The sequence below is a fragment of the Larimichthys crocea genome, chromosome III (assembly GCF_000972845.2).
Source record: "Larimichthys crocea isolate SSNF chromosome III, L_crocea_2.0, whole genome shotgun sequence".
NCBI classification, from domain to species: domain Eukaryota; kingdom Metazoa; phylum Chordata; class Actinopteri; family Sciaenidae; genus Larimichthys; species Larimichthys crocea.
In genome coordinates, this window is record NC_040013.1 from 37558496 (window position 1) to 37579282 (window position 20787).

The following is a 20787-nucleotide window of genomic DNA, read 5'->3' on the forward strand; positions in this document are numbered from 1 at the left end:
TTCAGTCCCTCCCCTTCATGCACTTCACAGCTCCCATCAGCTGGTGCAGGAAAGGCCTTGGAAATATTTTGTGACACAAATCGTGGACAACATGGTTAAATATCATAAAGTCAAAGTAAAGTTAGACACTTTCTCCTATTTTATTTATTTTATTATTATTCTTTTTCAAAAAGGGCAAATTGATACTGTTTACATTATATTTTGGGCAAATATTTGAGGCTTGTACCCAGAGCTATCTATATTGTCACTCAATATATGGTGGCCAAAAATATTAAACAATAAACAATATTAAGCTACCAAGCACTTCACAGGACAGAATATATATATATATATATATATGCCACTTTATTAGGCACACCTGTCCAACTGCTCCTTAACGCAAATTTCTAATCAGCCAATCACATGGCAGCAACTCATTGCATTTAGGCATGTAGACATGGTCAAGACGATCTGCTGCAGTTCAAACCGAGCATCAGAATGAGGAAGAAAGGTGATTGAAGGTGACTTTGGAACGGGCATGGTTGGTGTGCCAGAGGCTGGTCTGTAGTTTCAAAACTGCTCATCTACTGGATTTTTCACCAACCATCCTAGGGTTTACAAAACTGTTCCGAAAAAGAGAAAATATCTAGTGAGCAGCAGTTCTGTGGGCATAAATGCCTTGTTATGCCAGAGGTCAGGGAGAAATGGCCAGACTGGTTCAAGCTGATAGAAAGGCAACAGTAACCAAATAACCACCGTTACAACCGAGGACAGAGACTCTATAGCACAATGAACCTTGAGGCAGATGGGCTACAGCAGCAGAAGACCACTGGGTGCCACTCCGTCAGCTAAGAACGAATTGAGGTAACATTCGCACGGCTCAACCAAAACTGTACAAGAGAAGATTGGAAAACGTTGCCTGGTCTGATGATTCGCGATTTCTGCTGCAAATTCGGATGGTAGGGTCAGAATTTGGTGTCGACAACATGAAAGCAGGGATCCATCTGTATCAACAGTTCAGGCTGGTGGTGGTGGTGTAATGGTGTGGGGATATTTTCTTGGCACACTTTGGGCCCCTTAGTACCAATTGAGCATCTTGCACGCCACAGCCTACCTGGGTTGTTGCTGACCATGTCCAACCCTTTCTGACCACAGTGTACCCATCTTCGGATGGCTACTTCCAGCAGGATAACGCGCCATGTCAATAAAGCTCGAATCATCTCAGACTGTTTTCTTGAACATGACAATGAGTTGACTGTACTCAAATGGCCTCCACAGTCCACCAGATCTCAATCCAATAGACTAGGTTTATATATACCTGCATAATACAATTAGTAAAGAAAGTTAAAGGTTAAGTTAAACTGATGATCACCTCATAACAGGATTGATTTGGGATCAGGATTTCTCTTCCTCTATCTTTGTTTGATCCATAATTATGGATAAAAATCATCAAAATGTCAGTCTAATCAATTGTTGATTAGACTGATCAATTGTTCAATCAGTCCACGCTGTCATGTAAGTCGAACAGTCAACATTTTGTAAAAATCACAAGTATTCATTGTCAAGGAAATATTGAGTTTCACAGTGAGGTTGAAGAGACTGTTCTAACAAGACATTAATATTCAGTCGTCTAGGACGTTTCAAACAAAACACACGCAGGTGACTACGGTATAATTTAATTTGTGGCCATCAGTTATCATAGAGCAAATAAACACAATGTCCTGCTCAGGAACTGTGATGACACAATGACATGATGGCAGGTTTTTGTGGCTTAAACAAACACGTGATTATTCACTCTGTGTGACATGAATTCAGTCTCTACCTAAAAACGTGTTTGAATCATCCAGATGTTTCCCACATGTAGAAAAAACAATGTGGGACCAGAGAGACTAAGAAACTAAAAAACTACATAACTGTATTGAAACAGTCAATGATCCAACATTAGTATTGTTGAAATATAATATAATGTTCCACCTCAGTTGGCAAGCGAAGAAGGATGACTTTAATGGAAACTCTTAATTATGGAGACAGGGTTTAGGGGTAGTTAGGATTAAATCACTAAAATTCTCAACAGCAAAGAAGAAATGCAGTAAAATATGTTAATGAACCTGAACCTGATCATGACACCCTCACCTTGCAGGTCCTAGCGAGTCCCAAAACTCGCTCCTGCTGAGTTGGATTGAAAAACAACAATATGAGGACACACACCAACCTGTATGACCTGCTTCAAAACACTCACACCCACTGGTTTCCATGTAAGCCTGTAACCAGCATCACAGACTTTATTACTTTCACAGCGTGAGGTGTGTTTCTCTCATTTCACGTTTTTTTGTTGTGTTACATCAGTCCGACATTGTCGTGCTTTTGTCCTGTTAAGTTGCCAAAAGGTTGCCCACCCTTGGGTCAGTTCAAATTTCCAGTGAAACCAATGTAATGAACGCCTGAGTGACTAAAATATTCATGTCCCTTATGATCAAAGACTGTTATACGTATATAATTTGATGGTTCTCAGTGTTTTTTTATGGTTACTAACTGAGTGAAATGACTCGGAAGTGTTTATGTAGTAGCCTTTCTCATGTCCTATAGCATAGGATACACTGGACCATCGTTTACAAAAGGAAAGGAGATAATGCTGTAACACAATTCTTTGTGGCAGCAACAAAAAAGTGGCAGATCATTCTGTAGTTTATCAGTGCAGACTCGAGTCTATTAACAGATAGATCTGCGTTATAAACACTCATCTTCCTAATAAAAGCTGGTCTCTATCTTTACTGCACTGCAGACTTATAAACTTCGATGAAGTGTTCGTGGCTTACCCAATAAGCTGGTCTCTGCATTAGTCCTGTGTTGTGGACCACGTGTTGCGGTAGCTGCTTTGACATACAGAGGGGTTTAAGTTCGCTGCCTGCTGTTGTGCAAAACATTCTCAGATGGTTAAAAATGTTGCTAATAACTAGATAAGCTCTAAGTTGTTATTGCCATTCAAGTAAATATATAAAACACGAATATTGCCATTAAGTGCATCCCTGTAGATCACGATAACTTGCTAATATTTTTATAAATGGGTGTACAGGAGGGTGAGCATGTGACAACCATTTTGTTTTCACTTCACAATGTTTCCATCGTGGTCAAAGAAAAGTGTTAAAGGGCACAGCAGTCATTTTTTGATTATTTAACCATTACCCAGCTCTGCTACCAACATCAAGAAGCTCTGGTGGGTGGGTTTTAGAGGCAGTGATGATGTCAGTAGTGGCTGGAGCTTGTCTGTTGTCTGTGTGTGATATTCGTAACCACGAGCTAACTAAATTAATAAATCATTTGTGAAAAAAGCAGTGGGGTTTTAAACCTTTTAATAAGCTGAATGCGTACAGAATCTTAGTACAGATCTACATAAATGAAGAAAAAAAACAACCTCCCCCTCCCCTTAGCTAGACTGCGATTGCTGTCACAGAACATGTTGAACTCAGGAACCGAGACCCTGAGCCGGCCTGACGTCATCCCACCAGGCTGACCCTGTGCTCTTGTTTTCTTTGTTACCAATTTCTGGCATTTATTTAGACACAGAAAAGGGGGAAACCCGCTGCGTGATGGGCGTAGCATAGCCCTGAAAAAATAATATTTTCTTAAGCATACCATTCATATGTAGACGTAGGGCCTTGTCAAAACTTTGAACAGCTGTTATGTAATGTGATTGTGTGTATACCACACTGAGCATATATATAAAAAAATGATCTCAGCCTCCTGTTGTGTGTTTTTGTCTGTTTTAAAGCCTTGCAGAATGTTCTGTAAGTAGATTGTAAAGATTAGGCTTCTCATGAATGTGCTTTTCCTGGATTTGTTTGTCGAAGTCAGATAACCTGCAGCGTGGTCACGCTGCAAACTCGGAGTAATGACCACCAGCACTGCTGAAAGAATCAATTTATCAGTAAATACAACTCCAGCTTACAGTCTGCTGATAGACAATCACACAGCTGAGTGGGTCTTTCTGTTTGTAGTGTAAAGAAAGAAAAGAAAATACGTCACATTTTTTCAGGGCTTTAATTCCTGTGTCAAACAATCACTACATTGTGTCTTGGAGCGGATTTGTTGTTGTCACTATAGAATCCAATATCCTCAAAGTAGTGCCAATTGATGGAAAACACTCCATAATTGTTCTCTTTTGATAGCTGATAGGGATTTGACTTTGTTTCTTAAAACAAGATGGATAATTGTGTTGAAGGTGAGAAACTTGAAATGCAATTACAGGTGTGTGCGGTGCACTGTGCCACAGTATTTAGGTGAAGCTCTGGATGATTTCCCTTGCAACAATGCGTCTGTGTTTTAGTTTAATACAAGGGTTAAGCCTATGATTTATCGAGCTTACATTACAGTTTGCCACAGGCCTTTTTGTTTAGAAAAGCAACAGCTACCTATAGAGTTAAACATGATCTCTGTGGACAAGTACAAACACAGTCAGTAGTTTATGGGATGAGTCAAAGAAAACTGTCTTCATTCCAGGTGTAATTATTCTGGATGCATACCCACGCCTGTCATAACTGACAAAACGGCCTCTGTCATCACTTAATGAAATATTGTTTATTTGCTTGATTGCAGAGAGTTAAAAATAAAAAGATTGCCATCACTTACATCTGTTCCACAAATATGTAGCTGGAGCCAGCAGTTGGTTAACTTAGCTTAGCATAAAAACTGAAAACAGGGGCAGACAGCTAGTCTGGCTCTATCCAAAAATAACAAAATCTGCCTTAGAGCACCTCCTACAGACAGTGGCATCAATATTGATTTAACTCGAGGCATAAAGGGCAAAAGCATATTTCCCACAATGTCAAACTAGTCATTTCAAAGTTTCCCAAATTAAAAAAACAACAACTTTCAATCTCAAGTTTCAAACAGTTTTTCATATTGTATTGAAACAAATGAAAACAAGTAGCTACCTGGAAAGGTGCAAAAATATATGTTCATACATTTATATACATTTAACAAAACAACCATGACATTCTCTAGGAAATGTAATAATGTAATAGCAGTGAAAAGAATTTAAATGTGCAAAAACATTGGTTTGGTCATTTGAAGATGTTGATTTGACTTGTGAGTAAAGTCAATACAAATGTCTGACAGGAGCACTTGTTTTCATGACCCTTGACCCTCAAACCAGAACCAAAATATTTGTCTATATTGATATTTTCAGCATTAAACTTTAACATAGAGCAGTTTCAGATACTTTATATCAGACTGACTATCATCAGCGTAGTCAACGCTCTTGCCTTTAGCCGGGGATTCCCATTATATTTGAGCGTCAGCCCAGGTGTTGGGGTCGTTGTCCTTGAGAACACTCTGCCTGTGGCTTGTTATTTAATGTAAGGTTTAGAGAGTTTGGATGTGTTTACTCTTGAGTCTGGTAGATTTATAGATAACATCCGTATGTGATCTCAGTCAGCACAACAAAGCTGCAGTGCAGAGAATCAGATGTAAATAGTTTAATCTGGCACCAAGTTTGACTTGTGATGCCAACATGAAAACAGAAACACTTTGTCTGCTTTTAAAATTATTTACTGTAGGCATCTGATTCATGACTCATTAATGTGTTTAGACTGTTCATGTTGTTATGAAACGTAATTATATCTCCTCTGTAACTAGTGATTATATAGATGATGATGACCTCAGCATAAAACATCCATCTAATGTCAACATCTCTGTTCAGACATTTATTGACAGTCCTCATCTGGCAAATCCAGCGAGGACAGTTTACCCATAAGGTCACGGTGTGACAACAATATAAAAGCTGGCGCAAGTTAAAAATACAAAGAATGTTAGAATAAACTTTACACAATCATTTTCCAGATCTTCAAGCAGGATGCTTTATCCCTAAAGGGCGTATGACTCATGGAGCAACGGTTAAACAGCAACATTATGGGAGGTTGCTTCAAAAGTGTTAATGTATCCAAACAGTTCAGATTCCTTGGAAAAAATGAGTCCCTCATCACTGCATGATGCTGCAAGTGTAACACTGGTGGTTAGATATTACTGTGGTAATCATTAACAGAGAGAGAAACTCTGAACAACATTATGGACATTTACAGCTAATCTTAACATGACCAGGAGACTCGAGCTGCCCATTAGAGCACAATGGAAAAGGATGTTATGTCGCGGATCATGCATAAATTAAGGAAAATGAAGTAAACTCACTGCCAAAGGGGCCAAACCAAAACAAGTGAGCCAAACATGAACAACACTCCTCGTTTAATCAGCTCATTTATATTCTTAAAGCTCAGCTTCTGTAGCTCATTCAAAGTACTGTTTGTGAACTCCTGCTGCATCAGCTCATTGAAATGCAAGTAGGTAAATAGAAACCTACACTTTCATTTGGATTACTGATATACATGTCAACAAAAAAGAAACTTTTTATTCACTTTTCCCATAGCAAATACTACTAGCAGCGTTTCCTATTTAACCTCAATGCCACACCTTTTCCCAGTTAAACTCCTGCTATCAATCCCCCACGTTCCCATCCAGTGATGACAGTGTGAGGGAAAATGAGGATGGTTTTCTTTGGATGGGTGTATTTTTCTTACTTTCTGCTTTGCGTTTATCAGGCCAGCAGGACAGCTGTGATACATCTTTCCAAACACTTGCTAAACACTCAGACATGCGTTGTATCTACATCATCTCAGTGTTGGGTCAATACAGTTCACAAAGCTTTGTTTACAAAATGTGACAAAAGGGCACTGTGTGGTCAGGGGTTGGGAGAGATACTGGAAATGGCTATCAGTATCAGAGTATCAAATATCCTAAGAGTGTTTGTACAAAAGGTATTTGTTCATCAGTATCAGCGTCATCAAACGGCTGAATTTCCACCATATGCGGGAAAAATCCATTTGCAGACTCAACTGAAAATTTTAGATCAACAGCAAAATCCATAAAATATCACAAACATAAAATACAATAATTCTGCGCTTCATGTTATATGGCAATCTTATAATGTCAGTTGTTTCACATCAAGCTCTTCCCTCACACCTCTCCAATGTCAGAATTGGGTGCCACATCCAACCATTTCTGTCACTTTCTGAAACAGGAAACCAGAGAACGACATTCAGGCTCACTTTTCACAGTGGTTGGCGAGGTGTGTGGAGGGTTTGAACTTTTCTCTCAAGCTCTCTTTTTGCATTAGCTGCATAACAAATGCAGATAACTTTAAAATAAAATAAAAAAGATAGTTGTCAGATAATAGCCAATGCAGTCTGAGACTGCATTTCAGGCAACATGTTTGTCCTGTTTTGCTCTCTTTGGTGTTGCTACCAAAGCCCACTGAAATGTGATCGGTCAATACTGTTCTGGCCACGGACAGAAACTAGAATGCTTCCCTTTGCTTACAGATTCTTCATTCATATACATTATTGTGCAATATCATTGCTATTATTTCTGCAGCATTGATGCAAACATTTTATTAGGTTGACAATGTTATATATATATGAGCATATATATGAGCTAATGATGACAAAGTAACAGCCAAATGAATCTGACAGCAAATAAATCCAATTTCTAATTACCACTGCACAGCTGTCTAATTTATTACTGTTTAATATGTGAGCAATTTAACAATGTCAGGCCACACATACCCTCGAAGCAGACAGATGGATAAATGAAACATTATTTGTTTTTACTTATCTCTATAAAATGTTAAATATGAAGCCGCTGACCTTGATGAATAATGAAAGATTAATAAACTGGTTTCTCTGGCAAGACACAACCAGCAGCATCTTATCCTGTAATCTGCTTTACAGAACAGGACAGACATTTCAGATATAAATCATGCTTACAAATCAAAAATAAGTGTTGAATCCTGTTGACTTAACATAGTTTGTATTTTCTTGACAGGCATAAACTACAGCCACAGGAAGATAAAAACCTCTGCTACGAGTGGTAAAAATGTGAGAATCAGTCATTTAGTAGAAGGTACTGTTCAGCTTGAATAGTACGTACTAAACCTTAAAGATTATATGAGGATGTGCTGGCTTGATTGTAAATTCTCTTACCAGCTAGAAGTTTCCTGTTAGAGCCACACTAGCAGCTGTTCCAAGATAAAAACAGTCTAATGTATCACCTTTGCTCTTGCAGATTCTGGAATATTTACATATGTCAAATAACCCATGACACAGTTCCTCTTCAAAGCTCCACGAAAACACACACAGATCTTTTAAAACACTTAAAATGCTCTTGGCATCAGATACAGTGACGTGGATGCCAAACTTCCTGACCTATTTCCTTCATCACATCTCACCTGACTGACTTCATCAGCAGTGTTAGCACACCTGACACTTTCTCAAATATCTGAAATGAAAGGTCCAAAACCTTCTGTGGCAACAGCAAGAAATGCAAACACTTGTGTTATTTTTAAACCACTGATTTTGAATTGAGCTTGAGGAAGAAGAGCGGGCAGGGAATGATGGATGACCCATTTTTATTGCAGAACAGTTAATTCATTGTCTACAGCTTTAACACAACTCAGGCTTTATCGGTGAGAGATAAGCATTACACTAAATAATGGCCTGAGGTTTTGCTCAGACAGACAGAAAAGAAAGTTGTACTTTTCTTTATCATGAATACATTTAGAAATACATATGTAGCATTATCCAGAGGTTCAACCTAACACTTTACTGACACAGCAAGAAAAGTAGCTGCATGTGTTTGTGTCTCTGGGGTCTGACCAATCTCCCGCTCACTGAGTAACTAATAGGCCCATTGATAGGACCTGAGATTATATTAGCTTATATTTGAGGTTTTTTTTTCAACACTACAGGAAAGTGGAAAAATCAATACATCAATATTGTCTTTTTGCTGCCATAAGCCATGGGCAATAAAACAAGGAAAAAAAAGAGTTGTTAATATACTACATTTGTATTACTGTCAATAAAACCCATGAAAAGCCTGTGTCTTACAATTCATTTACCCTACTGTTGAGTATGTTTGTGTGCCTGAGATGGAGTATTCCTTGGTGCAATAGTACAAAATGTGTTCATCCATGAACATAGATGCTGAAGTTTAGTTTGCTGCTGTAAATACAGTACTCACTAGATCAAATCAATCCACAGCCGTAAATATACCTCAACAAATATACTACATACACAATGCAGTGATGTTGCCAGCTGATATTTGGCTATGTGTAATTAAGGTTTTGTGAAATGCAATTTAAAAACTTTCCATTCTGCATTGTTATTAAACAGCATTTTAATCCAGTGTCAGGTCAGATGTGTTATATATTACCTTTTTAATCTAAGTGGGTCATATGTTATGTTGCACCGAGTGGAGTTTTGATTTGATTTGTTTCAAATATCCTGTAAAACAAACAAACAAAAAAAAACTTACAGACTGAATTTCAGTAGGTTTGTAGCATCGACACCTCCAGAAGATATTTTTTTAGCAACATAATTGTATTTCTAATGCATGTATCAGAAAACAGTGACTGGGTGAAGAGCTGCTCTCAGCAGTCAGTAAGGAGTCTTAGATTCACAATGGTTCTTGTTTTAAGCATTTTGTGTCGCTCATTCATCCTGGACCACATACCAGGCACTTTCCCAAGATCATGCTCTGAATACTGAATAGCTGCAACATAATGTGGAATGAATGCATTATATGCTCGACGACAACAACATTTTCTTCTCCAAAGATCTATTATCTTATCTTTCTGTGCAGCCAAAACAAACCAGGATTTAGCCTTTCTGACATTTAGTGTGGGCTGCATTAACCGATGCCGCACTCTCATGTTGATATTTCGACTTTTTAACAACCGTGTGAAAGTGTACTTTGTGCCAGTTGTTACAGATATCAGGATTTATACAGTATAATATAGATTTTCCTTTGCAAACAGAAAGGTTTCGAGTCATAAATGGATTCCTTTCCATGGAGAGAATGTTTTTTTCTAGACTGGCTATCAGCAACTTCTTCCATCTAATCCACCGCGAGAAAACTAAAGATGCTTTTGACAGACAAACACGCAGACACGGCCAGACAACAGCAGGCACAGAGGAAAAGGAGTGGGAGGATGTGATCTCTCTCCAGCTTTCCCTTCTTTTTGATTACATGAGGTCACCTGACCACCAGGCCTAACAATTGATGTGTGCCTACACCACAATAATGACATCATCCCATAGTCCACAACAGAAGAATAAATACACAATTTCTGATACAAAGGAAAATAAGAATCAAATTTTGTTTTGACAATATATTTATATTTGCCCTAATCTATGACAGAGCAATATTTATCACATAAGTGCACAATAATTAACATATACAAAAGACATGTTCACAAACTCCTATTATCTCCTAAGTGTACACATTTTAATGTACATACTTCTTGGACAGTTCAGTGATCTTGATTCAACTCCATCCTTGAGCCTCTACGCCTGCTGGGCCGCAGCCTTGGCAGCTAACCGCTCTTGTTTTTCCTGCTCGGCCTTCTCCCTCATCTCTTTCTCTCTCTGGATGAGCTGCCTCTTCTCAGACTCCCAGGCCTGTACCCGACTTTTATACTGCTCCAAGTCGGGTTTCTCCACGGCCACAAGGTTTTGCTGGGCCAGAGCGGTCACTAAAGCCTGGAAGGAGGCAGAGTCCACTTTGCCTTGAGACTCCAGCTGGCTGCTCAGTTCCTGAAGAAGCAAGGAAACAAAAACAAGTTGAAGCGTCCAACAGTGACCTCAGCACTTCATGTAAATGACTTGGGCGAAACCTTCCAGATCAGTGAACTAATCTGAAAACATTCTTAAATCCCCAAAAGAGATGAATTATCTGGAATCACACTATGAAAACATTAAGGTTTGTTTCTGATAAAGAAATATGAGTCCACATTTCATTTCTGCTTATGAAAGCCTTTTTACTGCTTGTAACTGTTGGCACAGTTTACCCTTTGTGTTGCCTTAGTAGGTTCAGATATCAAAAGGCCCCCTCATGCATGAATGCCACACAACTTATTACATACACAAACATTACTTCTACACATATTAACTTACAATAACTAGTCACAGTTCAAAGCTGGAGTTTTTGTTCCAACCAATACATTCACACTATTCCACTGATCACCGTGCGGTGGTAATATGTCAATAAACACACTACTGTGCCAACAAATGCAAGGAAGAAGACGGCCAGCAAGTAAATATGGATCAAAGTGCTGTATGAGGAAGGAAATGTGTTAAACATGTTTGTGAGACCTCAAGGACACAAACTTCACATATTGTTGAGTGAGTAACACTGAATGCCAACACTCCATGGAGCTGGTAGAGTGGTGGAAACACACTTGGGCAACAAATTAATTTATTTTAACCACCGATCAGAGAGCTCGAATAAAACCTCGGAGTCAGATCATTAAACAGCCATTTAAAAAACAACAACAACAACAACAACAACAACAACAGGATATGATCTGATGAACTGATAAAACAATACTGGTGGAACAGCACCTTGTCTGCTAGATCACTGTTTTATTATCATGCAGATGGCCCGATTAGCAGAAAACAGCTCACAGGCATGAACTCTGCTTTAGACTATCAATCATGAAACACTTTGCACATTTTAATCCTTACAGAAAGATAATTCAATACAATGAGCAGCATATCTTCATTTTTGGTGAATGTTATTAATAGAAAGTTCTGAGTTACCACCCGAATCACCACAGTGGTTATCACATGGCTTTCCCTGACAAGAAAAACGTCTGGAAACTCAGTTGCTCCTACAAACAAAAGGACACCTGCCGTACACAACAAACACCCACCTTGAATCTGCTGGCATACTCAGGTAGCTTAGCCTGCTCAGCCTGATCATCTTCATCTACGGTGTTTTCTTTCTTGTCCTCTTCACCTCTCGACTCCTCTCCAGAGTCCGAGTCTGAGGTAGAAGACAGCTCCTGCAGCAGGTCATTCATGTAGTCCAGCTGAAGAATGATGACAATGAATGTTAGGTATGCAGAAAGAAAGAGCAGCTATTACTACATGAAACATCTTTTTTTAATTACTTGAAAGAAGTGATAGTGATATCTAAGAGGATCCATTTCCTTATTCAAAGATTAGAGAACAGGCGTGTCATGATAAAAGAGGCTGAACACCTCACTTGACAACTCACCTCTTAATCTTAGGAAGAGGTAAGATTAACTGTGACCTGAGGCATCAGTTACCAGCGCCTTCATTTCAGATGTAATATTTCCTCTCTGTCCTACAGTGTTATCTGCTCGATCTACATTATTGCCATGCCGCCGTCTGACACAGGCCATTTAGTTCCTGTTGCAGTGATTCTCACAGACATCTTCGCTGCTCCAGGCTCTTCAAAATCTCATTAAACTTGGACAAAGCTGAACTATTGAACTGGACAGCACAGGCTGGATTAGAGGCGCTACACCTGACCGTGTGTCTGTGTGCATATATGTAAAAATAACAACAATGTGACAGCATGTGTGTTCAATCTCAGGAGATGAAGACTGTCTGTGTCACGCCCCCCACCTGGAAAGTAACAGCAGTCTCTACAGTGTGTGTGTGTGTGTGTTAGAAATCAGAGCCATACTCAATAAACTTTCATTTTAAAACACAAAATCCTATTCAAAAGGAAGTTTAATCCAGATTCATTTCCCAGCAGCAGTCTAATACTTTGGGAAATGTGTTCATTTGATCTGTAACGAAAGCCCAAATAAGAGCAGCCAGGAATGCTGTTTGGCAAAGCCCAAGTCTATATCTTGTATCTTGTAGACTGTATGGTACGGTCGTGTATGCTGCCACCGGTGTTGTGTGTACTTGCATTGTAAAATAATTTGTCAATAATGAGGTGGATAAGTGCAGGAGCCTGCAAGCCTTCACTAAAGAAGAATTTCTCTGCTCTTACTGTGTCTTTGGACAGTTTCACATCACAAGAAGCAGCCTTCTCCATTACAGCCAGCGCTCGGCCCAGATAGCCACGACCCCAGAAGAGAGGCATTCCTTTGAACACCGCATGTATGCCCTTTAACATCTCTACCTTTCCTGGAGGTGGAAGGAGGAGGTGGAGAATAAATGAAACAAGCACCCTAATAAAGGAGCACTAGATTAATCAATCACAGTAAAATAAAAAAAATAAAAAATGAAAAATAACACTGTGGGGAAAGAAACTCACCGAGGAGTGCATTGCCAAGAAGCTGAGCGCTGAGGCCAACAGTGTTGTCTTGTTTCAGTCCACACAAAAGCAGTGATGCTCCCAAACCTCGCTCTTCCGCCACCTGAACACAACGAGAAACAAGCCTAAGTGTTTCATGTGGAAGCATATTTGTTACTCCTGGTGCATCGTCCACATATTAATGTAGTATCAGGAAGTTGATCATTTCAGTTCAGTGTCTTATGAGTTACTGTATTTCTAAGCATAAGAATATTGTAGGATCATTTGTTTTCATAACACCTCCATGTCGAGGTTGCTGCATTTTCACTTACAGTGAGTTGTGGTCTGGTTGCTAGGTAACTGCCCAGTGCGTACAGGGACAGGATCTGTGTGGAAGGAAGGTCGAAGGCCTCCTGAAGCATCACTTCTTCAACCACAGAGCACGAACCTATACAATTACAACAAACATCACGATTATTCACTTTTTACTTTCATTTATTTTTGTAAGGCTAACGTAAGTACCGATTCTTACAAGTCTTATGTAAAATAACTTTTTTGTTAAGCTACCAAAACTCATCATAGCCAATATTAGCGATTTCATAATACAGCAACATTTTCAGAAAAATCGGCTTTGTTATGCTATCAAACCATAGCAGAAGAACAAACAGACAAAAAAATGACAGAAATGTTGCATTTATTTTTTTTTGACTTTGCCAAGTCTGTTTTCATTGCGTTGTGTCATTTTTGTTGGAGACTATTTTTCAGCTGCACCTTAATACACACTTTGTTTCACTAGTGAGTATTTACAGGAGCACAGCAGTGTATGTAAGGACTGACTCCAAATAATTAACAGTGCCCACTTTCATGTTTAAGAAGCAACATGTCACTAAGTGCCACAGTGTGGTTCACTGTCTGTTTAAAAAAAAAAAAGATTTATGACACAAAAGAATATGATTTAATCAGGAATTTAGGTTGCTCAGGCAGTGGAATAAACTCATTGCTGGCTTTGATTGTTTTATGGGATTTGCTAACAATGCAAAACAAACAGTAGTGCCAGATTTATCCTTAAAAGTAATGAAACAAAATCAGATTCGAGTTACAGCATTGACAGCATACAAGGACTACACAAACTGTGGATCAACATTGTAATGCCAACTATGTACCTTGACTTGTTGGAAAAACACTGAATTGTTTACAGTCTAATGTTATTACAGAAAAATAATCAAGCCTCCCCTTCACCTCTGTCTTTTACAAACAAGGAAATAAAATGTTTAAAATCTGATTTTAGTGATGGGACAGACTGTTCTGACTCTTGGCAATATTCAAAGTCAACAAGTATGCGGTTTTGGATGTACTTCAGCGTTTCAGTCCTTCTGAATCAAAATGTTTGATTGAAAATTGGCTTTTAAAACGTAAGTAAGCTTACTTTTGAAATCTCCATCCTTAATGTAAGAATCTATGAGAAGATTGAAGGTGAAGTCATCTGGGAATATCCCATACTGGACCTGCAAACACAAACAGATTATGAAGATTTGCATCACATGTATAGTATGAATTGTTTATCCTGCATGAACAGATACTGACTCAGCATGCTCCGTTTACCTCACTGTAAACACGGCATAGGCTAGCGGACGCCTCTGCCGTTGCAATAATTCAGTGATTCAGAGATACTACAACTCATTTAGGAACAGTACACATGCTAAGCTAAAAATGTCAAACATGTTTGACATTATTTGTGCTGCTTAGATCAGTTTGAAAGTACATCTGGGTGGTTCAGATTGGATCTGTGATCACTCACTGTCAGATAAACTGCAGCCATCAGCCCTGATCAGGAGCCTCTGATCAGATTTCCTTCCTGATTATAAAGATGGGCTTCCTTCACATTCACCAAAGTGTCTTCTACGTTTGAGCCTGTATCTAGTTCATTGACATAATACTAAATAGAGCCACAATAATGTGTTGTGTACCTTGTTTTTCAGTGTGTGCAGGGCCTTTTCCCTGGCTCCATATTTCAGACACTGTCTGATCCAGCTGTGAATGGTCCAGTCTCTCAGGTACCAACAGTTTGGACTGTGACGAAACCTGGACAGAATAAAATGACAAGATAGCTGTGATAAAGAGAATATAATGTGACCATATTTGAATGTCACAAGTCTCTGATAAATTATGTGCGGCCGAACAACCAGAAGAGCAAAGAGTAAATATGAGATTCAGTCTGAAAACCAAGCGTTCAAACACATCCCAAACACGTATTAACAATAATAATTAGCATTTACAAACATCCCAAAATGGAAAGGTAAATCTTGTAATCACTTGAATGGGTGCAGATTCCAGAGGAAGGAGTAAACAGGAAAGGTCTGGAGTTGCCCCGAACAAAGAAAAGCATGTGACTCGACATAAATCAAAACAGACAAACTAAACAGACGAATTCATTCCAAGAAAAGCACAAAACTTGGTACCACAAAAAATTAAAAAAGGAAGCAGCAGAAATCAGACAGAAACGAAGATCCAGAAACTGATGCAGAGAAGAAAGAAGAAGAAATGATTCCTCATACTTGTAAAGGTAGTACTCCGCTTGATCGACTTCCTCTCGAGATGAAATGTTGTCAACAAACTGAAACACAGACAGGAAACACTTTTTGATTTATCAGTCACCACAAAAAATAGAAAATACAGGTGATTTAAATCTAAATACAGCTTACCCGTGATACAGTCAGAGAGCTAACTGGAAGATTCCTGTCATACGTCCTGTCCATAGTGTTGGCCAGTACAGCTGTAAGTTAAGACATCAACGTCAATAAGACTAATTTACTGTTTATCAGGTAATTTACTATTTAGGGTACAGTTTGGTATATCATTGTGATACACCTGACCTAGACAAAGCACTACCAAATGACATTAAATTCAAAATCACCCAAACTTTTCAAAACTGATGTCCTACATATGCAGTCTCATGGTTATTCATCAGTGCACCATGAGACTGCAATCTACACTGCCACCCTGTGTTGATGAAGCGTTCATACAACAAAACTACATCTTTGTATTTTTTTTTTTTTTTTTAAACATACAGTAACCTGCTGTAAATACTTCTGAATGTGAATATCTATGTGACATGTAGATCTGACCGGGTATACAATGATAACCTTTGTTAACACTCAATTCAGTTGCTACTACAAATGCAATGACCAACTACTACTACTTTTTTTTGCATTCATTTATTACACCACTGATGTATAAAATCATATTTCACGAGTGTTTGCTTTGCAATTTTAGCAAAAATGACAGAGGGTAGAGGTGCAGGTGTTTTGTCCTTGAGGGGATCACATTCAGTTTTGGTTACGGATGGATGGAAGGATGCAATGCTCCTTTTCCTGCTTTGTTGCTGTTGATTCAAGTTTTTTAAGTTGACTGCAAATTTCAAAAACACTGACAGTTGAAAAATGGTGATGTTACATGCCTAGTTAGTTTAAAAAAAGCACTTAATATCCAGAGTTAGATTACAGCACTTCCAATTTAGGGAGATTTATCTTTTACAATAAATACTTTAAGACATAAAAAACATCATGTTTGCTACAGAAATGTGTCCTCCACAGTCGGGTCTCTATGTGCTTGCTTATAACATCTACAACATGTGTAATACTTTATCTGGACTTTGGGAGGAAACTCATCCAGGCCCAGAAAGAGCTGTTCTTTTATTATATTATCATCATATGTTTAAGTCTTACCCAGGTTTTGAGGATCTTTCTCTCTGGCCTCCCACAGTTTGGTGTCTGTGTAAGCTGCTGAGAGCAGCCACCTCCTGGCTGTGGAGACAGACAGTGAACAGGTCATGTAGATACAGACAGACAGTGAACAGGTCATGGAGATACAAACTCTTTCAGACTGTAGCTGTGTCACATCAGTGCTGCATGCTCATAACATGACCTGCGGACACTGAGCTCTTCCTGCCTAAACATCCGAATAAGGACAATAAAGACCAGAGAAATGGAAGATGAACAAAGCAATGAAATCAAATAAAAGCAGAAGTATTCTGCAGACAGATATAAGACGTGTTTACCAGAGAGAGACGGAGAGAAACATTTAACTTTGACTGCTGCTGTCACACACCGCGTCCACACGGAGGCTGCCATCTTTGGGTGATACCATTTCATCCAGGGGAGGGGTGTTCCTTCTTCTTCCTCCTCTTCTCTTGGTTTCATGTGAGGCGGATTGTACTATTGACTGTGAAGGTGCATACCGCCACCTGCTGTACCGGAGTATGCAGTAGTGATGGGAATTTAGCCGGTTCTTTTGGCTCTGCATACTATAAGGAGCCGGCTCTTTCGGCTCCCAAACGGCTCCTCAGATTTTATTAATTGGTTTTATTAATTAATTATTATTATTATTTTATTATTATTGCTGTTATTATTATTTTATATTTTTAAATGTTATTATATTTGATTTGATTTTTGACATTGTAAAGCACTTTGGTCAGTGCATGCGGTGTAAAAATGTGCTATATAAATAAAACGTACTAACTATTTAATTAATTTATCAGCCAAAATAATGGAATAATGTAATAAATAATGTCTCTCGTCTCCCTCCTGTCGTGTTTGTCCTCCGCGACCGCTGTGTGTGTGTGTGTCTGCCACCCCTGCCGTGGATGCTGCTATACATCTTGACCAATTACATGCACACAAAAAAAAACTTTTTTTCCCCTGCTAGTTTTTTTTCCTCCACTTTTTAATTGAAAGCCGAACGTGATTGGTCAAGTTGTGGGAGAACAGGCATGGTATGAGGGAGAGTGTCAGGGGGAGGAGACAGTGAGGCACCGAAGTGAAAAAAACAAAACACAAAAAAACGGCTCCCTAAATTGGCTCCTGTAGTTCACTTCAAAGAGCCGGCTCTTAGAACCGGATCGTTCGTCACCGACACATCACTAGTATGCAGACATTACGTTTGTAATACCAAAAGTAGGCCTGCATACTGTACAGAGTCCATTAAGATCAAATTTTGAGATTTGAATTTTTTTCAAAGTTCAAATTTATCTTAAAGATTTATGATGTTGGAGTGGACAGTCTGCTGGGACCTTTCTGTGTGAAGTCTGCATGTGTACATACTTGTTATCATCAAGTGGAAAAGACAAACATTTAGCCTAAATCCTTCTAAAAACATCATCCACTGAATATTCTTTATAGTAATGCAGGACCAGTGTTTTTAATTAATTCATAATTAATATTTGTTTATCTTTCTTGGTCAAAGTTGCTATAACATTTATTAGCATCTGTAAAACACATAAACAAATTACTTGGCTGGCATGAATAAAAGTAACTATCTCAAGTCAAGCTGAGCTTTCAAATGTAATTAAACTAGAATATTTAAATCTTCAGAGTCAGACACTAGATGGCAGTATTGGATAGATAGATAGATAGATAGATAGATAGATAGATAGATAGATAGATAGATAGATAGATAGATAGATAGATAGATAGATAGATAGATAGATAGATATGCATAACATGGCCAGTCAGTGACTGACAGTTGAGGAGACAGACAGACATTTAAAGTCATGAAAAGTTCCAGTGTTAGTTACTCATCATCATGGGTGACTGCTTCCTGAAGCTTGTCAGGACATCAGGTTTGTCTGTTGAAATGTTTAAAATATTGCAGTCAATCCCTAAAACAGTAACAGACCCTTAAAACAAAGCAAGGGGGGATGATAGCACAATTTGGGCCGCTGACCTGTTGTCCGCTCCCTTCCTCTGTGTTTTTGTTGTTACATTGTATAGAAGTTACAGCCCTTGCCTATAATTACAGTATGCTGCTTGGCTGTGGGTCAAAGGAGGTGACAGGTTGAGACTTGGGTGGGACAATTTTGTTGAACAAAACATGGAAGAATTTTAGCACCATCTTTTTCTCCCTTCGCTAGCAAAACAGGAAGCTCTTACCCGAGCTGCACAAGAGAGAACTGACAGGAAGTAAACATTTCTATGTACAATACTGGATACAATTATCTTTTCAGGAATATAGTGAATGGAGTCTGTATTGTCTATTCTCTTCTATGTTAACTTATTGTTATGAAATGCTGATCTTGCGAGAGACAATACTTGTGTACGATCAATTTACATTAAAAATCCTATCTGACACTTCCTCCCATACTATTCATCATACATATAATAAGGTATTTGTTTGTGGATGTGGTTCAGTGATGCAAAGAAATCAGAAGTATTTGTTTTCCGCATCTCAGTTGTATTATTCAGCCATAGCATTATGTAGTAGGACATTGACAACTGACACAGAGGAAGTGGCACAAAAACGGCATTGTAGAGAATGAGGTATTATATATATGAAATATAAATAATATATAAAAGAATATAAATATAAAAATATATAAAAAGAAATATATGTATGTATCTATTTGTGTATGTATGATGGACAGTACAGTCAATAGCCATTAAAAAATCTATTTTCAACATGTTTTAAGGGATAAACTGTTTAATAATTCAGGCTATGAAAGAGATATGACAAAACATCCCAGTAAAAGCACTGAAAGTACAGAAAAATAAAGGTTGAAGGCTTGTCGTCAGAGTATGAGAAAAAACCTTGAGAAAACAAGGTTTTTGTACAATGACATACATTTTGGCAGACACTACAGTTGATTTGTGATTGATTTAAGAAATGTGCAACAAGTGTTTCCTTTCCACTAGTCTGAAAGATGAAGATGTTAGGCTAAAAAAACAATGTTTTTGCCTGTAGTATCTAACTTCTGCTCGTGGACTCTAATTCACCTATTTAAACATGCAGTGCAGTAATATGTCTGCTTACATGACAGCTACCATAATGTACATTTTGAAGGGAATGAGGATGGGCACCACCCTGTAATATATAACCTGACATCTCCTTGTTTAGCCTAAAATAAATCAGTGCTACTACAGGACATTGTAGACCAGAGGGAGTAATAAGAATCAAGAAAGTGAAGGGGTCTAACTAGTATTTTAATCATTGATTCATATGTGAATTATTTTTGATGTATAGCTTTATCATACGGTCTATAAAAGAGTGAAAAAGAAGAAGAAGAAAAGTCTAACAGTTTACACTGCTTTTTAAGTGTGCATTAATGATATAAATGTGTAACATTAACTTTATTTCAAAGGTCTTGTTTTGTATAATCCCAAAGTTTGAGTGCTTTTAATTAGCTCTGTGCAGCTTCCAAAATCACTGATTCATAAACTGTGATTTGTCCTTTTCCTAATGAGACACTATCTTGTCACCTTGTCATGATTATGATAAGTGTGTGGCTTTTCATTGCAAAGCAGAACATCAACCTTTTCGCACCACATGATTCATTTTCCCACTTCACGAGTGTTTACCTGTTCTTCTGTGTGTCTGGGTGATCATTTGATTCTCATGGTTTCTACAGTTTCAGTTCATCAAATTTGCACAGGAGAGATAGAATTACTTCACGAAACAGCTTCTTTCATTTAGTTTCTGAGGTGCGATATGTTGTTCCTCAAAGATTGCACAATATGATGCTGCTGAACGGAGCTGATTCTAGTGCATCCACTCACTGTCGTTTGCCTCCGAGCCAGTGGTTGGGATTGAAACGTGTAGGTGAGGAAAGGAAAGGAGAGGAGGATGTGAGAACTTCCTCAAACTGTTTGCAGTTTCGCCCTTCAGGACACGGTGGTCGTCACTGGTAGAAATAGAGAAGCTGCTGTTCTGCATTTC

General features: G+C 38.5%; 1 protein-coding gene across 1 annotated transcript; it reads right to left on the reverse strand.

Moving 5' to 3' along the window:
- Nucleotides 1-8417: 8417 nt before the first annotated feature.
- Nucleotides 8418-17263, reverse strand: mrps27 (mitochondrial ribosomal protein S27). The gene is made up of 11 exons (XM_019267699.2): nucleotides 17138-17263; nucleotides 16806-16883; nucleotides 15783-15853; nucleotides 15636-15694; nucleotides 15048-15162; nucleotides 14507-14585; nucleotides 13413-13528; nucleotides 13102-13204; nucleotides 12835-12971; nucleotides 11738-11896; nucleotides 8418-10619 (listed from the first exon to the last, which is right to left on the reverse strand). Exons 1-11 carry the CDS (start codon nucleotides 17229-17231, stop codon nucleotides 10371-10373), a joined length of 1260 nt encoding a protein of 419 aa, XP_019123244.2. The 5' UTR covers nucleotides 17232-17263; the 3' UTR covers nucleotides 8418-10370.
- Between the last annotated feature and the right edge of the window lie 3524 nt (nucleotides 17264-20787).